Consider the following 27,416-nt stretch of genomic DNA (forward strand, 5'->3'; position numbering starts at 1 on the left):
CTTACGCAGGCGCAGGAGGCGGAGGCGCCGGAAGCGGCGGTTGGAGCCGGACGGGGTCGGCTCTCCTCAGCGGTGGGCGGCGGGGCCGCGCCGCAGCCTCTCGCCTTTCTCCGTCCCGCCTCGTAGAGCTCAGCCCAGACCGCCATGAGCTGCCGGCAGCCGCTGCCGAGCGAGCGAGGAGCCAGACAGAGGTGGGGGACGAGCCGGGGTGGGGGAGGGGAGCGCGGCCTGAGGGGAGGCGGTGGCTGGGCTGGGGCCTGGGCCGAGCGGCGGGGGCTCGGCCTCGCGGGGGCAGGCCTTCGGGCCCCGCGGCGGGGTGTCTCGGGGTGGGGAGGGTGTGTGGCGGCCGAGGGGGTTGCGCTGCCCTAAAGGGGCCGGCTTGAGCGAAGAGGTGCGCGGATGGGCCGAGTTGCGAGGGGGCCGGTTGGGGAGGGGCAGCCCCCTGGGCTCTGGAGGGGCTTAAGCTGGGGCTGGGGCGGCGGTGAGCGGTAAGGGTGTAGCCGGGGGCGGGGGGGCGGCTGGCTGCCTTCGGGAGATCAAACGGGCGTGGAGAACGGCGAGGGTATGGGGGGCCTGCGGTGTGCTGGGGGGCCGTTGCTAGGCGGGCCCTGTTGCGTGGTGGGGGAGAAACAGGAGGGACCGTGAAGCCGCAGGAGCTGGGCCGTGAGCGCCCGGCATTGTGAGGCAGCAGGGCAGACCGGGGCGATGGAGGTGTTGACTTTGTTTGTGGGCTGCCGGCGTTAAGAGAAGGAGGGGCCTGGAGGCGACGCCGGTGTGGAGCAGGGAGAGAAATGGCTTCTCTGAGAAGAGTGGTTCCAGGAGAGGGAGAAGCCAGTGGACGGTGGTGGGTAGCGGCTGAGAGTGCTGTGGGCATCCCTGGGATGGGAGAGTGAGGTGGCAGCGCCTGGTCTGTAGGCGTGGACCAAATACTGGTAGCTGAGTCTGCTGCAGAAGCTTGTCTGTAAGAAAAGATTTGGTTATAAATACCTCACTTGAGTCCATTTTGACTCATTTGAGTACATACTCATTTTCAGGCACCAAACAGCTCTATCCTATAATTCGGATAGTACCCAGCACACTGAGGTCCTGGGTGACCTGTGGTGGTTGTAGTGTGGGAAAAATCATTTGATATTAATACTAAAATTCTGCAGACACTGAGAGATGTTGGTCTGCAGGATTTCTAGGTTACTGTTGTTGATCAGCTGCTGTGAAGCAACACTGATGTCATAAGAGGATGGCAAATGTATCAGAAGCGGGGAAGGGTTTGTCTTCCATGAGGTGTTTTCTGACAGAACTTTCCACATGGAAAGCAATGTTGCTCAGGAATGTAACTTGACTTCAAATGCTGTCAGAGTGGAGAGACTGAATAAAGCAAATGATACATAGGCGCTAACTGCAGGCCTATGTAAGCAAGATCAACATAATCAGGTATTTATTGGAAGTATGGTCACAGCTACTTTTCCGGGCTGCTTTTCTCAGCCTGTCAGGTGTCAGTCAAAGTCCCAGGCTTATTTTTAGACATGCCCGAGTACTGAGAGCAGTTGCAAGGCTAAGAATTGTCAAACGAGTTTTAGAAAGATGCTCAGCACTGGTTTGAATGGCAGGTGTGACTCCACGTCCCTTAAACTGATACAACAGCATCAGCCTGGCTGCTTGGTGAGAAACGTAATCGTTTTCTCTCTGTTCTGTAGACAACCGCTAAAAAGAATATGAAAGTCCACAGCACCTTAGAGGTTTAGATATACCATTGTTACTTTCTCAAGTTCTCCCGCTTTTTTTTGTAGAACAAAACAGAAGGCATATTCAGTAAGCTGATAATATTTTTTTTTCCTTTCTTCCTGAACTTTCTTCAGGAAGAGGAGACGGAATGGCAATGAGGATGACTGTCATGTTCCCCAGACAAAACGTAGTACCAGGAATACTGTCCTTCAGGACTCTTGGGACACTGAGGTGAGAGCCTTCTCGGGCAAATTGTCTCCTTTAATGCTGGATTTAAATAATGGTTTGAATATTCTGTGAAATTTTATTCACGGACAGTAGTTAATGAAAACACTTTTTTTTTTTTTTTTTGCTTTGTGTATGAGGTCATGAGGTTTGACTCTGTTAGGTACTTAAGAGATTGAAATCTGTGAAATGTGGTTTGGAAACCAGCATGTTTTCCAGTGAACCTGGTTATTTTTGACCTGAATATTTCTGTTAAAGTATTTCAAATACTGATGTGTAGCACCCAAGTGAAGATACAAGAAAAGCATTTGCTGCCACTTCTAGTTCTGCTGTCTGAAATGAGTTGTAACATACCCAGAGCCAAGGAGATGACTAGGGTAGATTACAAGTGCATGTGGTCACTTTGCCTGGTCATCTACTCTTCCAACTTAGCATTTACTTACACTAATGTGATTATTTGTGGTGGAAAGTCAAAAAGCATTCCAACTAGTGTGATACACAAAGTGCCTGTTGCAAGCAGTAGTGCTTATCTGATGTTTAAAAAATGCTCTGACAGAACTTGCTGGTTTAAGCAAGACTCACTTGTTCACAGCTGAAACATTGGAACTCAAACTATTTGGTTTCTACTCATATTTACCGTGATCTTTTGCTGGACGTGGGATAATTTGTCACTTATTCTCTCATCGCTTGCATGACAGGTGTTCCAGGATAGTACAATTTGCTGGCTATGAGATTATTTTTTTTTAAAAAAAATGCTCATTTCCAAACTGCTGCCAGATTTCCTGAATTGTTGCCTGTATTAATCATCTGAAAATTCACTGTATGCATTTCTAATTAGCAATGTAGTTCTGTTGCAAAATGTTAATGAAAAAGATCATGCAGAGCAGAGGCTCCCTCCTGGTTTGTTAAAGGAATAACTCCTGGAAGTTAATGGAAAGGATTTCTCTCTAAGTGTTTTGAAATATCCTTATAGTTTTTTGTACAGCCTTCTCACTCTGAGGATTGACTGTAATGAGTAGTTACAAACTACTGTGGTTATATTGAAATACTGACTGTACTTTGCAGGAAGTATTTAGTGCTGTGTAACTTTGAGCAACATATCTTTTATCATATGATAATGGTTTCAAATGTAGATTGACATTTAAAATGATACAAAGCTCTGTATCCCACTGTTCCTTTTGTGAGGGAGACTTTCTTTTAACCCATACACCTTTGCAAGTAGCTGATGTGGTAGTCGGCGATGTTGTATAGAAAGTGCTCTAACAGCCGAGACATTCATCACAAAGAAACTTGCCATGATGAAAAACATTCCTGGTTCCTGTATTGCTGTTTTGCCAGAAGTAAGACTTGCTGGGTTGAAGTTGGTGTTGCTTCTCGGGTATAACGGGTAGAATCATAAATAGCTGCTTGCCATCTGACACTGAATCACTTGTCCAACAGGTTAAATGCCTCTTCATGTGTAGAGTAGTTAATGGCTAAACAAGCTTTGTGGCGGGAGGAGGAAGAATTTAGTGTGGAACAAGGGATTGAAGTAGGAGTAATGAAATTAAGAATATCAGGAAAAACCTTAATGGTGAGTGGCAGAAGCACCTTTGCTTGTCATATGAACACTTGGCGTTTGACTGGGCAAAGCTGCTAAAATGCAGAAATGGAAATAGTCTTGTAGTAGCCACACAAGAGCGGATGACCTTAACTCTGTCCTTAATGGCTGTTTTGTTTGGGGTGCCTGCAAGTGAACAGCATGGGCATGAGCTGTCTGCCCCGCCACCAGCGCAGGCAGTGCAGAGCTCAGTTGCTGAGGCTAACATTAGGACTCCTGCTTCATGCATGCGTTTGTGTTGTACAGGTATGTTTTTAACACATTAAACCCTGATGTGCAGACAAGGATAATTTCTTACTGTTGATGCTAAAGTGGGGGAATGCGCCTGCTGGACACAGTTTTACAAAAATCAATGTTCCCTTTCTTGAGGGAACAAAATTCACAATGTCATCTACTGATGAATAGATTTTGTTTGTTTGTTTTCTTGTAATGTAGGATTACTGAACTGAGCATGCCCAGAAACTGAAGTCAGTACTATTCAAATGTTTCTTTAAGGGTTTCTTGTGCCAAATGGAGAAATTACTGTGCTTACAGTGCACAAGTGCTTGTGATTGATGTCACTTCAAAATTCTTGGCCATTTGCAGTGCTTTTATTTAGTTTTATGATACTTCACCATTTGCAAAGACAGCTCTTGCTGATTAAAAATCTTCACTAGCTTTAGGATATTGAACTAGGAGAGAAAGTGTGTGTGTAGGAGCAATTTGTAACTTCAAAGAGTACAGGAGAAGAGAATTGCTTTTCATCTAAAGGCATATGCACACCTGCTTTTTGTGAAACATTAGCTAAATCGGTGATTTCTTTTGCCTTCGTTCAGTTGAAAGTGGACTGTTTTCTCTTACAGAGTGTGCTTTAATTGAAAGCATAACAGTATGAAAATCAGGCAGCCTTGTTACTAAAACTGGCTTTTGTCAGGATTTCTTTCAGTTTTGTTGGGTTTTTTTAATGTCTTGCTCTTCATAGCTGACCACAGTATGTGTAAGATGAGGGGAGATATTTTTTTTTCTTGGTGGCAGCTCAAACATGGGCTGTTCAGTGATGTTGTCCCTCACTTCGAATCCTGCTGCTCACGTGAGCTAGGTTTAATACAAAAGGGTATTGCTGCTTTCTCCCGCTAGATTGTCCTTTCACCCAGAGTAGACATCATTCTTGCCTCTGACTTTCACAGGGGGAACCTGAGATTCTCTTCAACCTGTCAGCCCTGCTTCTTGGCAGATTGCTGTAACAATGTGCAATTCCTGCTCCTCCTGGAACAAACCACCCCCACGCTCCTTAGGTGACAGCCACCCTGGGGATGACAGTAAACTTTTGCTTTGCAGTTCAGTCCATGCACAGGCACACAACGAAAACGCTAGACTAGAACTACAGCGAGCATTAAACATTAGCGAAGCAGAGCGTTTGCAACTGCATTTCACTTCCTGTTCAGCCTGTCCTTTGTTTACCAGGTTAGCTGTGGTATTTTCCCTGGTACTCAATAAATCCAGTGAAAGCCCTTCCTACTCTCCCGTCACTGCTGGCCTGTACACCAGTCGGGCACAGCTGTAGTGAGGGGCCAGCTGCAAGCAGCTGCTCGAGGGAATTGTGAGAACCTGCACTTGTGCTCTGCAACCTGGGGAATCACCAGTGAAAAGGCCTTTGCTCAGATTTTCCCTGGGAAGGAAGGGAGTCTGCAGTGTTCTGGCTAACTTTTCCTTCCTAAATAACTTCTGTAAAACCTGATTTCTTGTGGTTCCTCTTTGTTGTTCTGGCCGATGACAGGGTTCCCCACAGCTTAGAAATACTGTTGGTTTATTGGTAGAGATTGCTGACACACGGCAGCAGTCGCTTCCCTCAAATCAAAGTTTTTGTCTAGTATTGCAGCAGTGCCACTCTAGCATTACATGACTGAGGAAGGGCTGGTCTTAAATTCTAACTGGAACCAGATAACATCTCTGTTAAACTCATCTTGAAAGATTTTGAGAGCAGCAGGGTCTGAGTGGCTGTTTCTTAAGTTCCTGCCATGAGTGAGTGAGGTGCTACATCACAGATCAGCAGATTAACGCGTTTATCAGGACATTTGTTTGGAAATTATTTAAAACTTCTGTAGCTACTCAGTGTGATGTTAAGAGGGGCTAATAAGTCAGGTAAACCTTGAAGATGCCCTTTTGATACTTAAAGTACTCAAACTTTAGTTGGGCTACTTTCCTTTGCCCTTTTGCTTAAAACTTTGTTTCATTGTGTAGATGCCTGTCATTGCTGACATGATGACTTTAAGGATTCTTTTTTTGTCTAATTGTAGTCCAAATGCGTAACAGAATGTGCACCACAGCCTGGGGAAATGGTAGGTCTTTGATGTGATTTGGGCAATAAACGGGCTTCACGTGCTAGTGAATTTTTGCATTAGAGAAATGGAAATAAAGAGGGTCTGACAAACCAGATCTGTCAACAGCCTTAGATGTAGGAAGCACGTCCCAGGACACAATCTCAGCTTTAAAAAAAAAACTAAGATATGCATCAAGTAATAATTATTAACCACTTTGAAATATTTGTTAAGATGTGAGACTTTAGTAGTAAGTAATACCAGGTTCTCATTTCAATTTTTACCTTGATTTTCAGAAGGTGGCTGTAACGAAAAACAGTAAGGAACACAGACTAAAAGGAAACAAAGTGTCCTGTGCGGTGGGTTTCTCTCCAAGGCTGCTGTGACTTGTTTAGTGTAACAGCGTTGCATTTCAGTTATTTGTGCTTCTATGCAAAATGAGGTGGGCTAGCAAGCACCATTTTGTGGCTCCTCTCTGTCCTTCTAGTGTTCTCTCTCCCTCTCTAGTGTTAGCAGCATTAGGAAAAGGAGCTGGTTGCTCATATAGTTACATCTGCTGCTTCCTCAAGAATGACTTCACATGTGTTTTGCTGTTTTCTCCTTGCTAGCTGAACCTAACACACCAGCTGTGGGTGCAGCCTTGGTGCCATTGTCTTGCTTGCTGTACTACAACAGAACTGAAGCATTTTTGGTGCTTAGCAAAACAAGGAAATTTATATCGTTGAATTGTCATGATCGATTGTGGAATCAGTGCTGCGGGGTTTCCAGCTGGCACTGAGATGTGGTCCACCTCACACATTCATACAGTGCCTTCCTGGGCCTTTCTCACTGCTCATTGACTTGTGGGGTGCAGTTTGTGCCATTCTTCAGATTTACTCCAAAGCAAGGCCTTCTGGATGTGGTGCTGACTGTTAAATTACTGTGGACTTCTTTACATTTGTCTTCCTCTGCTGTAGCCACCAAGCTTTGAATTCTGTAGTTTTATTTTAATACTTACAAAAATCTGGGTGGGGGTTTTATCTGCTGTCACTTATGTTGGCTGCTTTTGTGAATTTATTTCTTATGGGGTGGCAAAGTAGCCATTCATTGATTCTTAAGCACCTAAATATTTGCAGTGCTGTCCTGAACAGCATATTGCACAGTAATGAAATATTTCAGCTGTAACTAATAGAACCTTTTATTAGCAGCCCTTAAAATGGTGTAAGCCGAACAGTTTTATGTCTTTGAAACACTGAAAAGGATGGCTAATGCTCTTCCAGTCATTACCATGAAATGTGTTTATCCTAAATGCTAGCAAATGAGCCCTGTCCTCTACGCAAGCTAAATCATAAGTTCTCTTCTCTGCATGTGGAAGTTTTCAATGCCTGTTGCTCTTGACACGACAGTGAAAGTAAATTATTATGGAAAACTTAACTGGGAGAAGAGTAGTTGTATGTTTGTCAAGGTGTTCAAAGACTTAAAATGGGTATCCTGTTGCATTTGTTTTTAACAGCCTGTTGCTTTGGATGCTTCAGATCTCATTTTAGAAAGATCAGTTTGTAGGGAAATGCTTTGCATGGTGCTTACCTAGAATGTCTGCTAGAACAGAAGTGATAAACTTTCCTTGTGCCCTGCCTGCTTTTACTGACACGTGCAGTTCAGTAGGAATGTTCTTTATTTTCCAATTCTCGGATGAATTCAGCAAACTTCACTAGTGCTAACGTGGGTCATGGGGACAGAGCTGGTGGGCCTAAACCCAAAAGATTGAAATCCAATGTGCTGGAGGTCAGCGAACCTCTGGGTGAAGGCTTGCTCATCCCTTCAGCTCTGTGACGCTTTTCATGTGTTGGCAATAACAGAAGCTATGAATGCCAAGAAAGCACTTGGTGGATTTACATTAGTCCATCAGGCTGAATGTGAGCCTGAAAAATCTGGAAGGGAGGGACTTAACTGTAGATTGTTTGCTTACCTGCGGTGTTTCATTAGGGACAAGAGAGAAAACTGTGTGATTTTGCTGTTAACCTTCTCTTTGTCTCAGTCCTCCAGCAGCGATAGCGGCAGCAGCAGCAGCAGCTGTAGTAGCAGTAGCATCAACAGCCCTGACAGAGTGTGCGGTGCAGAAACCAGCCTAAACCCGATAATTGCAGGATCCAGCCCTGTCTCCTCTCAGTCCTTCCATGAGCAGTCTGCACTAAGCCAAGGTCCTTACTTCCACATCAACCAGATCCTGAAGGAGGCACACTTTCACAGCTTACAAAGCCGGGGACGCCTTCCTACATGATGGACCAGCAGTTCCCTGCCTTCTGTGAAGGGACAGCACTGTGTAGATTTGATATTTCAACTTAAAAGTTTGTTAAAATGGAGTTGCACAAAATGCCTGTTGCCTTTTCAGTCTATATTTGAAATAACAGGTTAACAGGAAATTGTTTACTTGTGGTTTGCTGCACTATTGCAATGCAAAAGGGGCTTTGAAGCAATTTTTATAGGATTCTTTTTGGGGTGGTTATAAAGTATGTGTCAAGAGGAGACTGAGGAATCCACATCTGTGTTATAGTATTGCAAAATTTCCAATTCCAATAGACTGCCTAATCTGTTTGTTAGCAATTTGTTGCTTTATGTAAAGTTCTCTCAAGCGTTCATCTTCAGTTTTATAAGTCTTTTTTAATTTCAATAAACTAGTAAAAAATTTATTTGGCAACACAATTTTTTTGAGCACTTAGTGTTAATAAGATAGTAACTGGCATCCCTTAGGAATGCCCCAGCTGTGCAGCTTAGGATGTGATGAGCCTTATCTTGCTTGATCTGTACTGCTGCAGTACTGAAAAGAAAATGTGAAACTAGAACTGGGAGCGCTGAGGAGGCAGCTGTAGCCAGTGTCAGGTGCCTGCTGGGTTTGCCACTGAGAAGAGTAGTGAGTAGTCTGGGGAGGGGTTTTCAAAGGAGGGAGGAGTCTTACGTTGCTCTACTACCTACTTCTAGCTGGGAGATGTTTTGTTTTCTGTTACAGGGTGGAGGTTGGTTATGGTTTTGGGTTTTTTTTAGTTTGATTTTAAGGTTAATGCTTTCTAAGGAATAGGAGGTGGAAGAGTAGCTACACCTCCGTTCCAGCAGCCAGAGTGCAAGGACAATCCTGACCTGTGCCTGGCTCAAGTAGCATGCTGTGATCTGGCTAAGGATGGAAAAGGACTTCACTTCTGTCACCAGTCCCTGCCATGGGGAGAGAGTGAGTTCAGTGTAGATGAACACACAGACACACTTTTTTTATTTTTATTGCATCACTTGGTCATACCAGAAAGCCATCCCAGCTTGAAAAGAGAAGGTGCAGCTGTGTCTTCCTCCTCTGTTACAAGCTGCCTGAATAAAGAGCCAGGGCGTGATACTTCATCTTCTGCTTGTGTGAGAGCAGGAGGTAGAACCTGTTAGTTTTTAAAAACAAATGCATCAGTAACTATTACAGCATACCCTTGACATTCTCCATACCCCCTCATCTATAGTAGCTGCAAGGTGGTGTAGACTACAGCAGAACAGCTCTTCCCAGGCAACCTGAACCACAACCTAAGCAGTGTCACTCCTGGTTAGTGACAGCCAGAGGCAGTGCTGAGTAGCAGAAGCACAGCACCTTGCTGTTAGCAACAGGTAACTTTACAGATGTCATTCAGTCCTCAAAAAAAAATGATTCTGAATTGCAGTGAAGGGGCTGTTGCTCTCTGAGCAAGGGGGTAGCAGCATGGTAGAAGTACAGCTGTACAGCTGTAGCTCTTGCAAAGAGCTGTTCTTTAGTAACTATGGACTTTAGCCTTTCTAGAACTGTTTTAGCAAAAAAGGAGCAAGCGTCTCTTGGGAACTGAGAAGCATAGCTAGTGCAGAACACACCTGCCACCAGAGCAAGTGAGGAGAGTGGTAGGAGTGAGCCACACATCACCACACACTTCTATGCTCTACTACAGCTGAGGTGTAAGAGGTAAGGAATACCTTTAATATGAGGAAGCTTTGGGCTTTTAAACAACCCTTATGTCAACATGGTCCTTAATGTGTCTGAATAATGGAGAACAAGAGTTGCAGAGTAAACATCAACATCTCAGCACTTGGCTGTGCTAAAACCAGACCTTTACTCCTCTGTCCCAGTTGAAAAGACATTGCCACAGATGAGTTATTAGCTTAATAGCTAAAAGGAAACTGGTTACTAAATACTGCTTCCTGTAGCAATGAGGTATTCCTTGGCTCTCTCAATCCTCAGCATAGAGAACTCCCCTCTAAGCAGATATTTTAAACTGAGGGAAACATAACAGCATAATTGTTGTCTACTGATAGAAGCAGGACAACACAGAGCCTTTGCGAAAGAAGCGAGCCACTCTGTTCACACAGGCGTCAATACCCAAGCCAGGCTTCATCAGGAGTTAAAGGTCAGCATCACACTGGAAAGGAGTTCAAATAATTAGCTAGCATCCTTCAATGTTTCTTGCAGCCATCTTTACATGAATTGTCTTCTATGCATTGACCTCAAAATGCCTCATCTGTGTAAGTCTTCGCTGCATTTTCATGGTGGTTATTGCCTATGTTTTACCACAGAGCAGTGGGCGCCCAAAAAACAGGGGCCATCGGGGGGGGGTGTTTTGAGGGTCAAGGGGAAATCCAAACCATCTCAAGCTGTGTTGCTGTAATAGTTCTCTCATTTTACCGAAAATAAAAATCAGGTTAAATATTAACTGTTTGGCTATTTTCTTCATTCCCCTTGAGCTCCAGTGTTGGTGGGAGAACAAATACTGACAAAAGGTGGTACAGTGTTACCAACCTGAACTCTTTCTGTGCTCCTGGTAGCAGACTTGCTCTTTCGTGAGCTCGACATACTCAGCGGCAGAAGTCCAAATCTTAAGATACAGAGGAAAGAAATGTGGCCCGTCACAGGGAAGCAGCAATTTTAGGTGTGCTTCCCAAAGAGACATGAGAACATGCAGAAGAGGAGAGCACCTTACCTGATCTGGCTGGATGCTAACGGCAAGATGTTGTGGAGCTCCTGGGAGCTCAGAGCGCCGCTCCTGCTTGTGTACTGGTTCTCTGTCCCGGTCAGCAAGCCGAAGAGAACCTAGAAGGCACAAAGGAGCTGCCTGTGTTTGGGGGCAACTGCAGAGCTGACCACACCATATGCTGCTGGCAAGTCTATTGGCACACCACTTGTTACCGATTTTAAGTTTGAACACAAAGGATCTCCCTTCCCCCCTCTAACTCACTCTTGCATTTAATTATCATTATTTGTTATTACCATAGTTGAGTTCTAGGCCTGTTTCAGCACTACTTAATTAGCATTTCACAGGCTCCAGGGAATCCTGTTAGATACTAAGTTCAGCCAACTCCATGCACGATTATTTGCTATGCAGCCAGCTCAGCAAGCTCCTCTTATCTTAAGCTGGCATTAAATACTCTTCCTGTTTCTGTGTAAGCCAGTGGTTATCTTTAGGCATTAAGCAGTGTGTAAAGCCATCCCCCAGCTGCCCTTCAAAACGTGTTTTGCAGCTCTGCTTCCTGATCCATCACTTCCTTTTCCTTAAACTTACAGAGGTTCGCTGAACCAGGCGGTTAAGGTTGCTGTTAAAGTGTGGAGTGAAAACGTCCAAGTCAAATGGATCTATGTGTCCCTCCAGAAAGTCGGTCACCTTCTCAATCCTACAAGCAGAGCAGAGGAGGCCTGTCAGGGGTTCCAGCCGAGCCACAGCTGCTGATGCCAACAGGGTGGTTTCACTGGTCCCTCTAACAGTGAGGGACTTGCCCTCAAGAGGTGACTGATCAAAACAGGAATTACTCGGCAGAACAGCAGCTACCTGAAGGGTTTCCAGATATTATACAACCTACAACATCTACTGTTGCAGAGGAACCTTCTCCCTGTGGTATGCCTCAGAGAGAGATGCCTCAGTTCTCAAGACTGGAGCATACACAAGGTTTTAACTCGTGGATGGAAGCTTAACTGCTCTCCACAGGTATACTCTGACAGTATCCCTACTGCCCTACAGGCACGCTGTGCATGCAAGCAAGGGGGGACCAGCCCACTGTTTCCAAGCTCTCGGAGAATCCCACCCCTTCTTCTATATTATGATTAGTATCAGTGAAGATGCCAGAGCTCAGAGCCTGCACTGCCCTTCTCCTGTGGGGCACAAAGGCACCACTCTCAGGCGTCCTCCTGACGGCTGGTCAGGTATAAACTGTTTTAGGGCCCCGCAAACTACTGCTGGTATCCGACCACACCTGGAGTCATGCTTGATCCTGCTGGTTTTTGCTTCCTCGCTCTTTGCCATCAAGATGATACTCAGGTACCGCAGATCATAGAGTAACTGCAGAGCTCTGTTCTGCGTCACAGGGAAGGTGCCTGCTTTCTGCAGATAGGACAGTCAGGAACTCAGGGCTCTTCGCTCACACAGAGAAGACTGCCAAAGGACTGCTTCAGAGGAAACGTTTGAAAAACACCACCACCAAGAAACCACCAAGCTAACTGAACCGTTCTGAGCATGCAACCTGGTCTCTGATCCCTTTTGACTTCATTTTTGGGGAAGCAGGGGAAGAACGTACTTGCCCTTTCCAGCCTTCACAGGCAGATGTTTTCTGTTCCCAGGGACAGGAGCGTGCTGCATCACCACGTGCCCAGCGACCCTCCTGTCCCACGCCAGCTGCAGGAAGGGCTTCTACTCACATACCTTCTCCTGCTTCTCTTCCATAAGCTTTTCATAGGCAGCAAGCACTTCTGCCATGCAGGTCCTCAGCAACTCCTGCAAGGTGACTTTTGGAAGTGTGTGACCACCAACCCGGTTCACCTCTTGGCACAGGTTGAAGAGGAGGCACTGGACGTACCAGGATGGCTGTTGAAAGCAGTGTTACTGTCACGTGGTCTGTAAGCTCTGTTAGCTTTATCAGCGGCACAACATTGCTTCAGTTCTCGGGACATGAGCTTCCTACTTCCTCAGCAACCACAAAGCTCTGTTGCTGAGACCTACCTGCTCCTATAGCATGGCTCAACTATCTCCTGGGTTTTTATTTACTGACACACCAGGCTTTTGGCTATAGCAGTCCTCAGAGTTCCAAAAGTACTTTTACTAGACGTTTTCACCTGAGTGTAGTCAGAACAGAAATATTTGTTGCTCCTGTTTTGTCAACACTGACCCTGCTCTGACCACCCACTACCTGGGCTCATTATTTACTCCCTTGCCCTTCTCCTGGGCCTCCCAGATATCCTAAGCTCTCATCTGGCTGCTTTTTCCTTAGGAATCAACAAAATTCAGCTTACAAGGTCGACTACAAAAGACTATTAACCTGTCCAGCCCCTCCCATACCGTGCAAGCACAGAACTCCTGCCCCAGCCCTCCTCTCCCTCCACACAATCACCACCTGCTTTGTCCCTCTGAGCACCATTCCCGCACCACCACCCCGCCGATGGAAGGCTGCAGCCCTCAGAGTTCTCTTAGACTTTGCACAGTCCCACTGTTGCAGCCCTGTCCTTCAGTGCATCCAGTTTCCATGAAATCTCTCTCCTGGGGACCTCTGTGTATAAGCCAGGCCTAAATCCTTCTTTGGCTCAGTTTTACAAGATCTGGGCCAATCGCATTCATTTGAATATACAACAGCAACTATCTATTTCCTTCCTGTGACCTCTGTCCTTAGGAGGCAAGTATCTCAAACAGCAAATAAGAACACCAGGGAGCATTTACCCTCTGCTTGTAACACCAAGCAAACTCCACAGCAGGTCAGCACCATTTGACAAAAGTGGTGGGTTTGGGAACCTGCACTTTTCTCCTCCCAACTGTGTGTTTACCGAGCGGATATTTCTCGTACCTGCACAGGCAGCCGGATCTTTGACGTCACGCTGTTTCCAGACTCAGTCTCCTCCTGAATTTCAATTTCATCCCAGTTGGTGGCTGTGGCCAAGACAGAGCCAGCTGTGCCTAGCAGCAACGTGTGGGTAAAGCACTGAACCAGACCCTAGAGCACAAAACACAAAAGCACCCAGTCACAGGACAGACAGCTCTAACAGGACTCCGAGGGCTGGGCAGCCTGCTCCTGCCTGCGGGAAGGCTGACCTGCATCCCCCCGGCTGACCTGCATCCCCCCGCACCTCCCAGAGTGAACCTGATGGAGACCATTCCACTAGGTGCCACCTCCTCTCCCTGCAGGCTGACTGAGCAGCACAGCGGCAGCAAGGCGAGCTCTCAGCAGCCAGCTAAGGAGCAGCAGCACTGATCACAAGGAGCTGAGTGAAACCTATGCAGGAAGCAGCTGTGATGAGAAACAGCTCCTTACTTTGGTGACAGCTGAGCTCCAGATCTGGTAAGCAAAAAGGCTCTGCTGCAGGAGCTCTGCCTTCACCCCCTGCCACTTGGCCTGCACAGGGGTCACTTCTTGGGCTTTCCCCTTCCCCAGCTTCTTGGTGGGGCGCGTTTCCTTCAGCGCCACGTCTGTGCTGCCCGACTGGCCCAGGATACACTGCTTCAGATGAGGGCAGAGCTCCGTCAGGGACTGGCAGAGTCTCGCCATGAAGAGGACAGCATTGAGTCTGGCATCGCTGGGAGCACCTGCCTGACCCCCCAGCAGGCTCTGGGCACTCTGCAGCTCTTCACGCACGCAGCCCAGTATCTGATGGATGCAGGTGATGCAGTGGTCACGGAGCAGCCCCTCCACCGTGCCAGCATCAGCATAGCGGTCAAAGGCAGAGTGTGGCTGCACTGTGGGAGCAGCCTCCTTGGCAGCTGAGGAGTCCGTGGGAAGGTAGGACAGGAGGTCATCCAACCTGGCCTTCAGCTTTGAGTCCAGAGCAGAGCAGAAGCTCTGCACACATGGTGTGAGTGCCTGGGCCTTCATGGACAGGCCACTCTTGACAAACTGGCCGCGGTTTGCCACGTTGACCCATGCAGCATCAGAAGGCAGGTCGCTGGAGCTCTCCGACCACAGGAACAGGGCCACATTGTGTTCAAACTGGATGTGCTTGCTCAGGGCAGAGGTGCTGGATTTGACATCAAGTTCCTGCAAGGCTAAGGTGAGCAGCTGTTTGGAGCTGCTCGAGATGGAGTCAAACCCTTCTTTGGTCAGGGTCTGGAACAGAATCAGGAGGAAAGAAAAAAAGCACCTTTTACTCATGCCTCCTGCCACCTAGCGCTTAAAATGCACACTTAGTGCTGCTAAGAGACACCAGTGGACCGTTTGAGACGAGAGGGGGCACAGAGTAAGGCTCCCCATGAACTGCCGCAGCACAGTGCCCACCTCTAGTCTGTCCAGGAACAGCTTCTGCAGCAGGTCCTCCCAGAAGGACGCAGGCTCGTCCAAAAGGCGACGGCACACTGCCTCCCAGTTCTGGCTGATGGACTCGCTCGTGAGCAGCTCCCACACTGCATCGCGAATCCCAGCAAGGCCCTTCATGCTCTTCACATAGACGAGCAGGTTGCTGACCCCGGCCCTGACGTCATCGCTGCACCTGAAGGCAACGTCTCACTTCAGTCTGATTTGCTCAGACGCAGCCCCGGGGAAGGCAGGAGAGAACATCGGCTACATCAAGGTGGGGGAATTCTTAATCTGTCTGTAGGAGGCTCTGCCTGCAGAACCACCTGTGGAGTTGAGGGTACCTCTGCCTTTTGGCAAGGCAGCTGCACCATGGGACCCCACAGGAAAGCCACATGCCCACTGGCAGGAACCCTGAGCTGTGGCAGGTGTCGAAGCTGGGAGCATGGTGCCCCAGGAAAGCTGGCAGGCAGGGAAGGCAGGTGGGGGCTGTGGGAAAGGTTGCTGGGGAAATAGCCTAGGGCCAGGAAGCGCACCATCGGGGGCTGCAGCTGACAGCAGGGACCAGCCGGCTCCATCAGATAATGACACAACTGACAAGGCTGTTGAGGGGTGGGCAGGACTGCAGGTCCGTCCCCATCCACAGGTGGGATGGGGCAGAGCTGGCAACTCTAATAAAGGGCATCTGGCTGCCCCTACACGGTCCAGGGAAGGATGTGCTGGATCAAGACCCAAATGAGCCAGGTAAGGGATTATCTTCTCATTCACTCTGTGCTTGTTTGCTGGCAGTTATGGCAGTGTAAAGCGGCTCTAGACAAACATCTTTGTGCAGCCTAGGGGGCCTGTTGTCAGAGGGTTACAGCCTGGCTGTTCGGGTGGTGGTATGCTGCCTCTGGCTGTTTAACTGCTGGGGAGAGGGGGTGCTGGGCAGGAAGCCAGAAGGCAGCACAGCCAGGCTGGAGTGAGTGAGGAATTAAGTAAGCCTGGGTTTCTTTTGTGCTGCTGCCTCAGCAGAAAGGCCGTGGGGTGTCTGGGAGAGCTCTGCAAAGGGGCACGCTGTCACACTCACATGGCAATCCACTTTTGCAGCGTGTCTCTGAGATAGTCCTGGCTGATGGGGTGTGCCAAGGTCCGCAGGGCTGGCTGGAACTCCACCACAGAGTTGGGGAGGTACCTGAACCAGCTGCTCAGCTTCACCTCCTCCTCCAGAACCCCACCTCTTTCTGAAAGCACATGGTCAGGGGTTCAGCCCAGCATGGCGTAACCCCCTGCCTGCACACCTGGGCAGGCAGAGGCCTAATGCAGAGCTCCCTGGGTGCTCACCTGCTGGGTGCTGGCCTGTGGTGCTCTCCAGAGTCGAGAAGAGCAAGCCACAGGGCAGGGCTGGATCTGGCAGCATCCCTTCAGGCAGGGTGTAGAAGAGAGCATGAGCCTGGTACAGGGTAGTTGTTAGCAGCTCCATCAGCGAACACACCTGAGCTTTTATACCTGCACCTGCAGAGAAACATCTTTCAGCCAAGGCAGCCCCTTCAGTACGAGCAGCCCTGTGATTCAAGGCCTGTGGTTCTAGTGAAACCTTCCAGGCAAGGACTGGAGTGCAAAGGGCTTGGCCCTGTGCACCACCTGCTTCCCCATTACAGATGGGCTTGGCTTAAGACCCTCAGCTTGTTAATTTTTGTGGTATTTTGCCACTGGGTCAAAACACTGCCAGCGGTGTCAGCCACACCACTGCAGCAGCGTGATGTGGCTGTGTCCCCACCATCATGAGCTTTATGGGACTAACCCACCTGCTTTTCTGTGGGGCAAGATGGAGATGAAGTGAAGGTGATTACCCCAACTTTAAAAGGGAGGCAGCCTGGTCGTACTGACCGTGGTGCGGCTGGTTGAGAAGCTGCTGGATGGCCAGCTTCCTGGCCAGAAGGAAGTCGGCAAGGGCCTGGCGCGGAGAGCTGTCCTCCAGAAGCATGATGGCACACAGGGCTTCTGCCACCGCCTGGTCCGACACGGTCTGGCTCTTCAGCAGGGACTTGCTCTCCTGCAGGATGGTGGTTCTGGCAAGGGAACGAGGCAGTCACTGGTCTCGGTGCTCGACCGCGATCTTCGGGTGTGGTTACGTGCTACCCCCCCAAGCATGGGTGTCATTTCCCTGACAGCAGTGGGGACTCCCTGGGTGTTACGGGGCCGGGTGAGGTGCCCCTGCCCCAGGGCTGGCACAGGGCAGGGTGGCTGGCAGCGAGAGCCCCGGGTAGCCACAGGGTCGGGGGCCATAGCCTCACCGACCAGTTTGGGTCAGACGGGCCCTTCAAAGCCCCCCCAGCCCAGCCACCTCCCACTAGCCCCGCTTGCTTCGAGCCCCACCCGGCCTGACCGAGACACATCCACAGCTTCTCCGGGCAGCCCGCTCGGCTCTCCCGCCACCCTCCTCGTACAACACCCCCCCGCGGCCACCGCGCAGCCGCCAGCGGCCCACCTGAGGTGGCCGGCCGTGGCCACCTGCCGCAGCAGGATGGGGAAGCGGGCCAGCACCGGGCTGCCGCGGGCCCGGGGCGCGTCGAGCTGCAGCTGGCGGCGGAGGTGGGCGCCCAGCAGGTGCAGGCGGGCGGCGGGCAGGTACCGGCCGGCCTCCACGGCCCCCCACACCCTCTCGGGCACGTCCAGCAGCAGCTTCAGCTGCGCCGCCGCCCGGTAGAAGCTCTCCTGAGCCGGCGGCCGGGCCTGGAGGGGAGGAGGGGATGAGGGGGGCTCCGCGGCCGCCCCCCGCCCCGCCGCAGCTCCTCGCCCCCACCTCACCGGCGCCGTGGGGCCGGGCCGCGCCGCGCCGCCCCGCTGCAGGCCCCGCACGGCGCCCAGCAGGCGCTCGGCGCTGAGGCGCATCTCGGCGATGGTGTCGGCCGCTTCGATAAGGTCGCGGTAGCGCTCGCCCACCATCTGCCGCAGCTCCTCCCGCTTCTGCTCGATGCCGGCCCGCAGCCGCCGCTCCACCGCCCGCAGCTCGGCCGCCGTGTGCGCCTCGAACAGCGCGTCGGCCTCCGTGCCCCTCGACGCCATGGCCGGCCCGGCCCGCGACGCGGCCGGCGCCGATGTGGCCGCCGCCATCTTGGAGACGGGAAGGGGACGGCGCTTCCGGGCTGGCGGCGGGGCGGGGCGCCGCCATCTTTGTGCAGGGCAGGGCCGCGCCCGGGCGCCGTTGCTATGGCGGCGCGGCCGGGCTGGGGGGAACGGGGGCGGAGAAAACGCCGATTTAATTTTTATTTATTTAATTGCTGTTGCCCGTTTCCCGGGGAAACGGGCCGGTCCTCGCGGCCTGCGGGTGCCGCTCTCGCTCCACACACGCGTGTCCCCCCCCCCCCCCTCCCTCCCGGACGGGCCGAGCGGGCCCCTCAGCTCTCGGTGAGCCCCCAGGGCCCCCCCGCGGCGGGTCTGCCCTGGGGGTCCTGGCCCCGGCCCCCCCGGCCCGTGAGCTGCCCCCCGGCGCTGAGGGCCCCTCCAACAGCCCCAAAACGCCCCCAGCCCCATCTGACGTGTTTTTAACAACAAAAAAAGTGCTCTTCGTGCTCAGCTTTGGCAAAATCGTCCCCAGTGGTTTTGTGTCGGGGCAGGCACAGCTGGGATGCTCCCCGGAAACAAAAAGGCCCCTCTGAATAGTCGGTTTTTATCTCCCTCTTTTTTTATGTGGCTCGAACTTGCAATACCTGTGCTTTCCATCACTTGTATTTTCAGCCTGCGGAGGCAGGATGAAATCAGCCCGATCTGCTTTTTTTGTTTGCAAAATCTTCCCTGGGCAGTTGCAGCCTTCTCTGGTATTAGCCTTCGTGTAAAGACTTAATACCTTCTGACAGAAACCCGGAGCCATCACTTTGCGTACCTACTTATATATACATCTGACCAGAAAAACTCCCCTGGAGACCAGCTACCCGTTTAGCGCCTAATGCTGACTCAGCCAGATACAATGCAGTGTCACCGTAAGTGTGGTAATTCCTTTCCTACAAATGCTTGTTCCCAGAGGAAAATCTTGCCCCAGCTATCTGCTGCTGCCCCCCGCGAGGCAGACCCCCAGGGGCACGAGCGCATCCAGCTCCACGGGACATGCTGGTGTAACCAGAGCGCATGGTTTTGGGGGAGAGGCTGTTGGGGTTTTTCTTGGTAATGGTTATATTCAAATTCCACAAAACTCTGTTTACATTGCAAATTGGGGGGGGGGGGGGGGGATCATAGGTGTTTCAGAGTGAAAGTGTTTATTTGCATGGAAACGTCGTGGCAAAGCTGGCCTGTGCAACTGGTCAGAGCCAAACTTTCAGTTTATAGCTAAGCTTATTTCTTTTCATCAGGGTGTTTCTCTGGTAATGCCCCTCTTTAAGCACAAAAACACGTGCCTGCGTGTCCCCTCCTGCTGCTGGTTTCTCCAGCAGATTACTCCTCCGGCACTTTACATGCCCTTGATCTCACCAAAACCAAAGCCTGGAGGTGTTGTCACTGTTGTCACCTTGGGAAGAGAAGCTTCTCCCATCCAGCAGTTCAGATTGAATTTCTGTGACCCTTTGTACTTGAGGAGCTATTTGCGGTCATGCTTCATCTGTGACCCATCTAGCTGAGGGGCTGACGCTGGCACAGACATGCCTGTGCTTCAGTGCCCCACGTTTGTGCTGCCCAGGGAGCAATCTTGTGGGTTTTTTGGGCAAATGCAGCTCTCCTGCTGCATGGACCCTCCGAAGTGGAGACCACCCTGTGGGTGAAGAACCTGGTGTATTGCTCACCAACGGCATGGTGGATGTGGGGAAGAACTGGTTCTTCCTTTGTTGCCCCTTGGTGGGACTCCAGGGTTGGTGTCTCTTCTCCCAGAAAGGTGTCCAAGCCTGGGTTATACCCTGCTGCTCCCACCCAGCTCTGAGACACGCACACGGAGCCAGAAACTAGGAAAAGTCTTTTAATTCCACCCCATCCACATCTCCCTCCCCACAGCACAGGCCATGGCAGTGGGGAGCTTTCGCCATGGGAAGGCTTAGTTCCACACTGACACTGAAAAACAATTGCTACGGAGGAAAGCAAGACTTAAAGCAGAGAAACACTCTCTGGAGCGTTCCAGTCACAATGTGTTGTACAGCAGACCCACGCACACTATACAGAGCACAGCTATAGATGCAGAAGTGTATGTACAGGAGGTGGGCAGCACCGTGCAGTGCTGCTGTAGGGGATGACCCCCAGATTGCTACAGGGAAGGGCTCTTGCGTTTAGTAGAAGCCAAAGCTCACCTTCCCTTGCCCTGCAGAAGCTGCTTGTCAATGTGGGAGCGGCCTCAACGATCCCTCCTGGATCGTGCATGGTGCCACCAGCCCCACAGCACACAGGGAGGGGGAGACAAGGGACCCCTGAGGTGCTAGGTCTGACTTGCTCCTGCGTGCAGGGGCTGCTCCAGCAGCCACAGCAAAACGGGGGCTAAAGAGTGTCTCTGCAGTATAACAAACCCCTTTGCTGGCATGTGCAGTATATACATATATGTACAATCACCCACCCCTTCCCTTCTCCTGGCTGCGCAGCATGGGGTGGCATGGTTGGGGTGCCCAGACTCTGCGCCTCTTGTTATCTCCTGGTCAGGACACAGCTTGAGGCAGGTTCCCCCAAACCTCAGCTGTGGCTTGGCTGTCCTCCTGCCCCGGCTTTTTGCAGTCCAGGTCCTGGAGCAGGCAGGGAGCGAGCTGAAATCTGGCAGGAGACATGGGTGCAAGGCTAGGGGTCAGAGGCTGGCTGAGAAGGGCAGAGGTGTCCTTGGGTTGGAAAGTGGCAGCTCTTGTTTCGGACTTAGTAGCAGGAATCCCAGTTTGGGGTCTGCTGTGCCCTTTGCTTGTGCCTTGCAGGTGATTTGAGGGGGCTTTCAGGGTGTGCAGCCCCAGCAGAGGGGATGGAGCCTCTCCCAGAGCAGTTTGAAATCGGCTCATTCATGGTGATGGCTGAGAGAACCCTCTGAGATGTGAGTCAAGCCCCGCTTTAATGCAGCAGCACAGATCTGGGGCCTGGGAGTTCTTGTTGCAGGGCACGGAGCTGGCTGGGGACCACAGGCTGCGTGACTGCCCGCGAGGCCGGCTGCATCTGCGCAGGTCTGGGAGGGAAGGGACTTCTCCGTGGAGTCTCCAACAAAGACAAGGCTCTTCCCATTGAGATGAAAGTCAGGAAGCCCTCCAGAGACATGACAGCATAGTTGTGTGGCTCATTAGGAGATCACTATTTTAAAGAAGTCCAAGGCAGCTTTGGTGCTGAAGAGCTGTAGAGATGCAACAGGAAGGCTCCAGGTCCAAACCCAGCCTCCCCCTGCCCATCAGAGTGAGGTTTGGCTATTGAGCACCAGGGGGACACTGGCCACCACCGTGCCAGGAGCCAGGCTCGGTCTGAGGTGGGCACAGTTGGAAGGGTGCCCAGGGCGATGCTCAGCCCAGCCACAGCGCCAGGCTTTGTGCCCTGGCCCCCAAGGGCTTAGGAAGCAGGGACAGCAAGGATGCCTCCACGCAGGTCAGTCCCACAGGGGCTCGGGAAAGCTGTGGAGCTTCGCTGGGGTTCCTCACCTGTACTGGGGGGAAGCCAGTGGCAGGGAGGGGAAGGGGAGTTGGTTTCTCACAGGCGCTGGGGAGCCACGCAGGTGCTGGGACTGGCAGTCTTGCAAGAATAACTCACTGCAAACACCCCTGGTGACAGCCCCAGTGCCACAGACAGCCCCAGCCGAGGCAGAGCCGTCTCATATGCAACTCTGCAGCAAAGCCACCAGCCCCAGCCTTGCTCCGAGGTGCACGGGGCCAGGTCTGTGCTCCTGGTGTACAGGGGAGCTCTACGGGGGACACTGCTTCCCATCGCCTCCGATTTGTGATAAATCTGTTCCTGCTGCTCCAGCCAGGCAGGCAGGAGCTGTAATTAATCTCGCCTGCCTGAGGACAGTCTGTGTGTAAAGTGGCAGCAGAGCCACTCCAGCACTTGCAGGATCAGCCTATTCACTCTCCAATAACCAGGAGAGATGCCTCGTTACGCTGCCAGCAGCCCTGTGAAGCTTTTCAGAACAGATGCAATAGGAGGTCAAGTTTCCACTAAAATCAAGTGGCTGGGAGGCAAAACTTTGTGACTTGCAGCAGCAATGGTGCTGCTGTTTATTAGTCAGCTACGAACCAGCAGAAGGTTTTATTTTGCTGGTTTTACTGTGAGCGTTGGGCTGTGGCTGAGGCTCCCTCCCCTGCTCGCTCCACCAAGGTGGCACGTTTTGCTCTCCTGCCCTTTCCCCCGGGGTGAGCTGTAGCAGGGCACTTGTGGGGTGCCCTGGCAGCCCCCAGGAGCTGCCTTGTGCTCCTGCCCTGCAGCATCCCACCTTGGTGGCCTTTGGGATGTCGGTGGCAGCCCCATGTGCCCCTTGCTCCTCACCTGCAGCCCTGTTACCTCCAGCCAAGAGAGCCCCTGGGTGCAAAGGGTGGAGCAGGGTATTGCAGATCACAGTCCCCTTGCACAGCCCTGAGCTGGCAGGGGTGTCACTGCTGGGGGGGTTGCCAGGACAAAGCTGACCTGGACACATGCAGTGCTGGTCATGGGCCCTTCCCAGCACTAGAAAGCCAGGCTTGCCGTAGTTTAAAGTCCAGGCTTGCTGCATTTTCAACTTTAAACCAGCACAGACAGAAGATGCTCTTGGCTGGGGGCTCCTGCTGGAGACTCCCATGGGTGTGCAGCCAGGAGCTGGCATCTCCCCCCACCATTAGTCGGGGTGTTGGTGGCAGGCCTTGCATGGATGGGACTGGGGTGAAGGCGGCTGCCGGCAGGTCTGGGTCTGGCCCCACTGCAGGTGAGTGCTGGGGGCTGTGAACGTCAGCTCCCATGACGGGCAGGGGGCTCAACAGCCCCCCCTCCCCACCGCCTCCCACGCTTGCCACACAAATCATGCCTTCACCGCCCACCAAATATGAAATACCCAAAGCTGACGCATCGCTGCAGCTATGACACGGAAGCCTTATCCTAACAGGGGGCTCCAGCAGCACCCCACCCAGCCACCACCCCCCAGCGTTTCACTGTGGTGTGACACGCTGCTCGTGTCTTAATTCCCACTGCATCACCAGGGCAGCTGCGCGCCCGGAGCCCGGGTTCAGCTTCACTTCCCTCCCTGAAGCTGGTGCGGGGATGCGCTTGGCGAGCAGCTGCCTGCCCAGCCCGGCGCAGGCAGCGAGGGGACAGGCAGGTGCCCGCTCGGCGCTGAGCCCACGCGGTGCCTCCGAGCACTTGAATGCAGACACATGTTCCTCGGAGGAGCAGTAAACAGTTAAAAGCAAATCAATGCTGACAATGCTCTGCAAAGCCTGTAGAGCCCTACGCTGTGTCCCCAGTGCCCCTGCTGCCATGCCGGAGCTGGTGTCCAACAGAGCTGTGCTGGGGAGCAGGTGTTGAGCCTGGCACTGAGCCCTTTTGTGGGGCTGGTGGGGGATGCTGGGGTGGCACAGCCCCACGTGTGATGCCCAGGCAGGGACCTGCTGAAGGGGCTGGGCAGAGCCATGGGAGAACCTCTCCCAGAGCTGGTGCTCTCGCAACATTGACTGGGAATACATGTCTGAGCAAGGCAGCACCCCAAAGTGGGTGGCATCCTGTGGACAATGCTCATCCTCACCTCCCGCAGTGCTCGTAGCACAAGGTGAAGGCTCCATGTCTGCCGGCAGTGGGGCTGGTGTGGGGATGCCCGGGTGGGATGGGAAAGGGGAGGGTGAGCGGGACCCAGCTGTTTTCTCCACTAAACTACTGTGTTCCCACGGCTCAGCTCTGGAGCAAGAGCCTGTGAACAGAGTCTGGCCTCTGGCACAGAAACTGCTCTGGGTGCTCCGGCAAGAAGACGGCACTTCTCCCTCTCCCCTGGGCTTTCCATTGTGCTCTGGCTGTGCTGGCGGAGGAGGGTGGCTTTGCTGGGGCAGGAGCAGGCGGTCAGGGCTCCCAAGCCCTGGGTTTACGTGCTGAGCTGGAAAGGGTGGATGTGGACCGTCCCCAGGACAGTCCTGAGCAGCTAAATGCAGTGAATGCTGGCCCAGACCTGCCACCCCTCGCACTGTGGACTGCGTCCTGTGCGTCCCCTTTCCCGTGCTGCGGTGCAGAAGAGCAACTGGGGGGCTGGATGTGTGCTGCCCTGCTCTGCCTCATGGCTTGGTGCTGGAAGCACTATGATCTGCTCTGCTTGGTCCCCTTGGCTCAGACAAGGGTTGGGGCCAAGTCCCCAGCACCTCCCACCTCCCGTCCCCCATCCTCTCCATCACCCCTTCTTCCAGCATGACTTGCCTGGAAGGAGCAGGGCAGGCGTCACTGGTGGCCAGTCGATGCTTGCTCACCCTGCTGTGGGGCCAGCAGCCCCGGCGATCCTCGGAGCCATAGCCGGGACAGGACAAGCCCAGATCTCACCCAGGTGCAGGAGCTGTTGGCAGCGGGATGTGCCGCAGCCCATGCCACGGTGCTCCAAACCCCATGCGCTGCTGCTGTTTAAATGCTTCCAAGGATTTCCCACCAGAGACGGGTGCCAGGCGATCGAGCCGTGGCTGCTCAGCCCGCCCAGACGCGGCTTGTCAGGGAGAGCAGCGATCTCTGCTGCTGGCGCAGTGTGGGACTGACCATGAGGAGACACGAGTGGCAGGAGGGGCAGCAGCTACTGGGGAAGGAAAGGGGGAAATCCTCCATCCAACAAGAAAACCTGCAGGCAGGTGACGTCACGGTGGGAGGGAAGGGGCTCTCATGCAGCGGGAGATGAGGGCTGGAGGAGGCAGGGTAGGAGTGCGGCAGGACCAGAGGGGCTGCCAGGGTGGCAGAGCTGCTTCCTGCAGGGCAGCCACCTCTGTGCTGGCGTGCCACCTCCAGGCAGCACAGTTGTTGCAAACGATGCAGTCAAATAGCAGCAGGGAAGCTTCAGGGGAGGTGATGGAGTAACTTATAAGCTGGGCAAAATGCAGCCCCAAATATCCTTGTCTCCTCTGGGAAAGTGACTGTGGGAGCACACTTGGACCCTCCAGGGAGCTTCCACCAGCTCTTTGCTATAAACCGGTGCATCTCCATGGCGGCACACGTGTTGGCACACACCTGTGGCCTCAGCTCCTCCCGAGGTCACCTTGCTGTGCGTGTGTGTCCATGTGCAAGCACCCATTCTGGGGCAAAGCACACAAAGCCAACCATCCCCGAGCTGGGGAAGCCAGCAGAGCCACCCAGCAGTACCTGTGTCCCACAGTGGCACTTTGGTGTTGAAATGCACTGTGTTGCTATGAGTTGTCTTTGTCTCCCTGGCGAGGCAGCTCCTCTTGAACCGTACCCTTCCCAGCACTTGAAAGCCAACCCGCCAGCAGCTCAGGAGGAGCCCAGCTGAGGACCCCCGCCGCCCATCGGTGTGTGCACTGCCGTCCCCTAAGCCGGCACTCCTGCCCTGGCTCCATACATGCCACCACCCTGCTGCAGCTGGGAGCAAGTGGGGAGAGGAGAGCAAAGGACAACCCTGCTGCCCTCTCAGATGCTTGTCTGCAGGTCACCATTGAGCAGGGTCCTTTGGGTTTCTGTGGTCTCATTGAGCCTGGATTTGTCCTGCTTGCTGTCGCTCCGGTCCGCCTCATCCATGCCGCTGACCTTCACCAGGCAGAGGACATTCTGAAAGCTCTTCTTGAAGTTGTCAGACAAGAAGGCATAAAGGATGGGGTTGGCACAGCTGTTGGCGTAACTGAGGACCACCACAAAGTCGAACATGCCCTTGAGGACGGGTGTGGGCACGATCAGGACAGAGACCGAGGAGACGTTAAAGATGTAGAAGGGGAGCCAGCAGAAGATGAAGACGGCAACCACAATGGAGACCATCCTGGTAACTTTCTTCTCAGATTTTTTCCTCTTGGAGGAACCCACGCGGATGCCTGAGGACTTCACTTTGATAATGATGAACAAGTAGCAAAGGCAGATAATAGTGAGAGGCACCAGGAAGCCCAGGATGAAGGCATAGATGATGAAGCCTGTGTACCAGGCGCCTGACTCTCCTGGCCAGATGATGGTGCAGCTACTCCTGCCGTGATTATGCTGCACTCCAGCATAAATCATGATGGGCATGATTACCACCAGGGAGACACCCCAAACGGCCATGTTGATCATTTTGGCTGTCCTGGGCCGCCTCCACTTGGCGGATTTAATGGGGTGGACGACAGCCAGGTACCGGTCAACACTCATAACCGTCAAGCAGAAGATACTGGTGAACTGGTTGATGCCATCCACCGTCATGACAATTCTGCAGATGGCTTTGCCAAAGGGCCAGTGTACCAGGGCGACCTGCATGGCCAGGAAGGGCAGACCGAGCATGAACAGCTCATCTGCAATGGCCAGGTTGAGGATGTAGATATTGGTGATGGTCTTCATCTTGGCATAACGAAGGATGACATATATCACCAGCGTGTTGCCACACAGCCCTATGATGCAAACCACGAAGTAGATGAAGGTGAGGATGGCATTGCTGGTCAGGTCAAAGTGCTGGCCTGTGGCATTCTGTGACCCGTTGGTGGGTGCCTCCACGGAGAAGTTGTCAAAGGGGGAAGCCGGGGAGAACCAGAATGTGGTGGCATTGGGCAGCTCGTATTCCAGCTCCATGGCTCTGCTGGTCCCTCGGCGTTGCAGGTTCAGAGCAGCGGAGATGTCATCTTCCCTTGCTGTGGGGACAGAGGAGAAGATTCTAGAAATCACGGAATGAATAGAAATGAAGGGATTCCTGGGGAGGATTTGCCCATCCTGCCTGGCAAGCTCCGTGGGAGAGATGCTTCCCAGAGGGGCTTTCCCCAAACCACCTCCCTCGTCTCCCCTCCGCAGCCCTTGCGGTGCCGAGCAGCGTGTCCTGGACACACCACAGCTCGCCTGGCGCTGGAGTTCTCGTGATTCTCAAAATCCAGCCGGCGAGTCCCCCCTGGGCACGACTGGTGCCCGAAGCACCGCGCTGGGGAAAAGCCTTTCCCCTCGCCTCGCCCTCCGCCGGGCTGCCAGCCCCCTCCTCCCCGGCCGGGACCCCAGCCCGGACGGCTCCCGTGGCCGATGAACTCGGGGCGGGCGCAGCCCCCGGCCCATCCCGCCCCGCTCCCGCCGCTGCAGCCGGGCCCCGGAGCGGTGCTGCCCCGGCCGCGGCCCCGCCGCTCACCTGCTCCCGCCGCCGCCCCGGCCCGGGGGCACCGGGAGGCGCCGGCAGCGCCCTCCGCTCCGCACCGCTCCGCTCCGCTCGGCTCCGCGCACCCGCCGTCCCCGGCGCGGCTCCGCCGCTGGACCCAGCGCACCGGCTGCGCCCCGCCCCGCGCGGGGCGGCTCCGGGGGCCGGGGCGGAGACAGTCCTGCCCGCGCTGCCCACCCTG

At 53.0% G+C, this 27,416-nt stretch overlaps 3 protein-coding genes across 11 annotated transcripts; 1 reads left to right on the forward strand and 2 right to left on the reverse strand.

Moving 5' to 3' along the window:
* The first annotated feature begins 11 nt into the window (after positions 1 to 11).
* Positions 12 to 8,510, forward strand: FAM104A (family with sequence similarity 104 member A). Of its 7 annotated transcripts, none has more exons than XM_056362069.1 (5): positions 12 to 191; positions 1,854 to 1,950; positions 5,821 to 5,862; positions 6,138 to 6,200; positions 7,859 to 8,510. In XM_056362069.1, the coding sequence occupies exons 1-5, from the start codon at positions 145 to 147 to the stop codon at positions 8,099 to 8,101; spliced, it is 492 nt and encodes a 163-aa protein (XP_056218044.1). In that variant the 5' UTR covers positions 12 to 144; the 3' UTR covers positions 8,102 to 8,510. The 7 variants fall into 7 exon arrangements, with proteins under 7 accessions (XP_056218044.1, XP_056218066.1, XP_056218061.1 ...); XM_056362077.1 differs by lacking the exon at positions 12 to 191 and adding an exon at positions 3,678 to 3,790; XM_056362091.1 differs by lacking the exon at positions 6,138 to 6,200.
* Positions 8,511 to 9,061: 551 nt separating this feature from the next.
* Positions 9,062 to 18,180, reverse strand: COG1 (component of oligomeric golgi complex 1). Of its 3 annotated transcripts, none has more exons than XM_056361995.1 (14): positions 17,863 to 18,180; positions 17,543 to 17,787; positions 16,942 to 17,123; positions 16,396 to 16,566; positions 16,142 to 16,295; positions 15,058 to 15,268; positions 14,101 to 14,889; positions 13,636 to 13,782; positions 12,504 to 12,665; positions 12,058 to 12,185; positions 11,373 to 11,481; positions 10,794 to 10,903; positions 10,613 to 10,688; positions 9,062 to 9,236 (listed from the first exon to the last, which is right to left on the reverse strand). In XM_056361995.1, the coding sequence occupies exons 1-14, from the start codon at positions 18,166 to 18,168 to the stop codon at positions 9,096 to 9,098; spliced, it is 2,931 nt and encodes a 976-aa protein (XP_056217970.1). In that variant the 5' UTR covers positions 18,169 to 18,180; the 3' UTR covers positions 9,062 to 9,095. The 3 variants fall into 3 exon arrangements, with proteins under 3 accessions (XP_056217970.1, XP_056217979.1, XP_056217960.1); XM_056362004.1 differs by adding an exon at positions 10,196 to 10,235 and having other exon boundaries at positions 17,543 to 18,180; XM_056361985.1 differs by having other exon boundaries at positions 17,543 to 18,180.
* Positions 18,181 to 19,999: 1,819 nt separating this feature from the next.
* SSTR2 (somatostatin receptor 2) lies at positions 20,000 to 27,330 on the reverse strand. The gene is made up of 2 exons (XM_056362050.1): positions 27,209 to 27,330; positions 20,000 to 26,729 (listed from the first exon to the last, which is right to left on the reverse strand). The coding sequence occupies exon 2, from the start codon at positions 26,668 to 26,670 to the stop codon at positions 25,555 to 25,557; it is 1,116 nt and encodes a 371-aa protein (XP_056218025.1). The 5' UTR covers positions 26,671 to 26,729; positions 27,209 to 27,330; the 3' UTR covers positions 20,000 to 25,554.
* Between the last annotated feature and the right edge of the window lie 86 nt (positions 27,331 to 27,416).

The sequence above is a fragment of the Falco biarmicus genome, chromosome 1 (assembly GCF_023638135.1).
Source record: "Falco biarmicus isolate bFalBia1 chromosome 1, bFalBia1.pri, whole genome shotgun sequence".
Taxonomy (NCBI): Eukaryota; Metazoa; Chordata; class Aves; order Falconiformes; family Falconidae; genus Falco; species Falco biarmicus.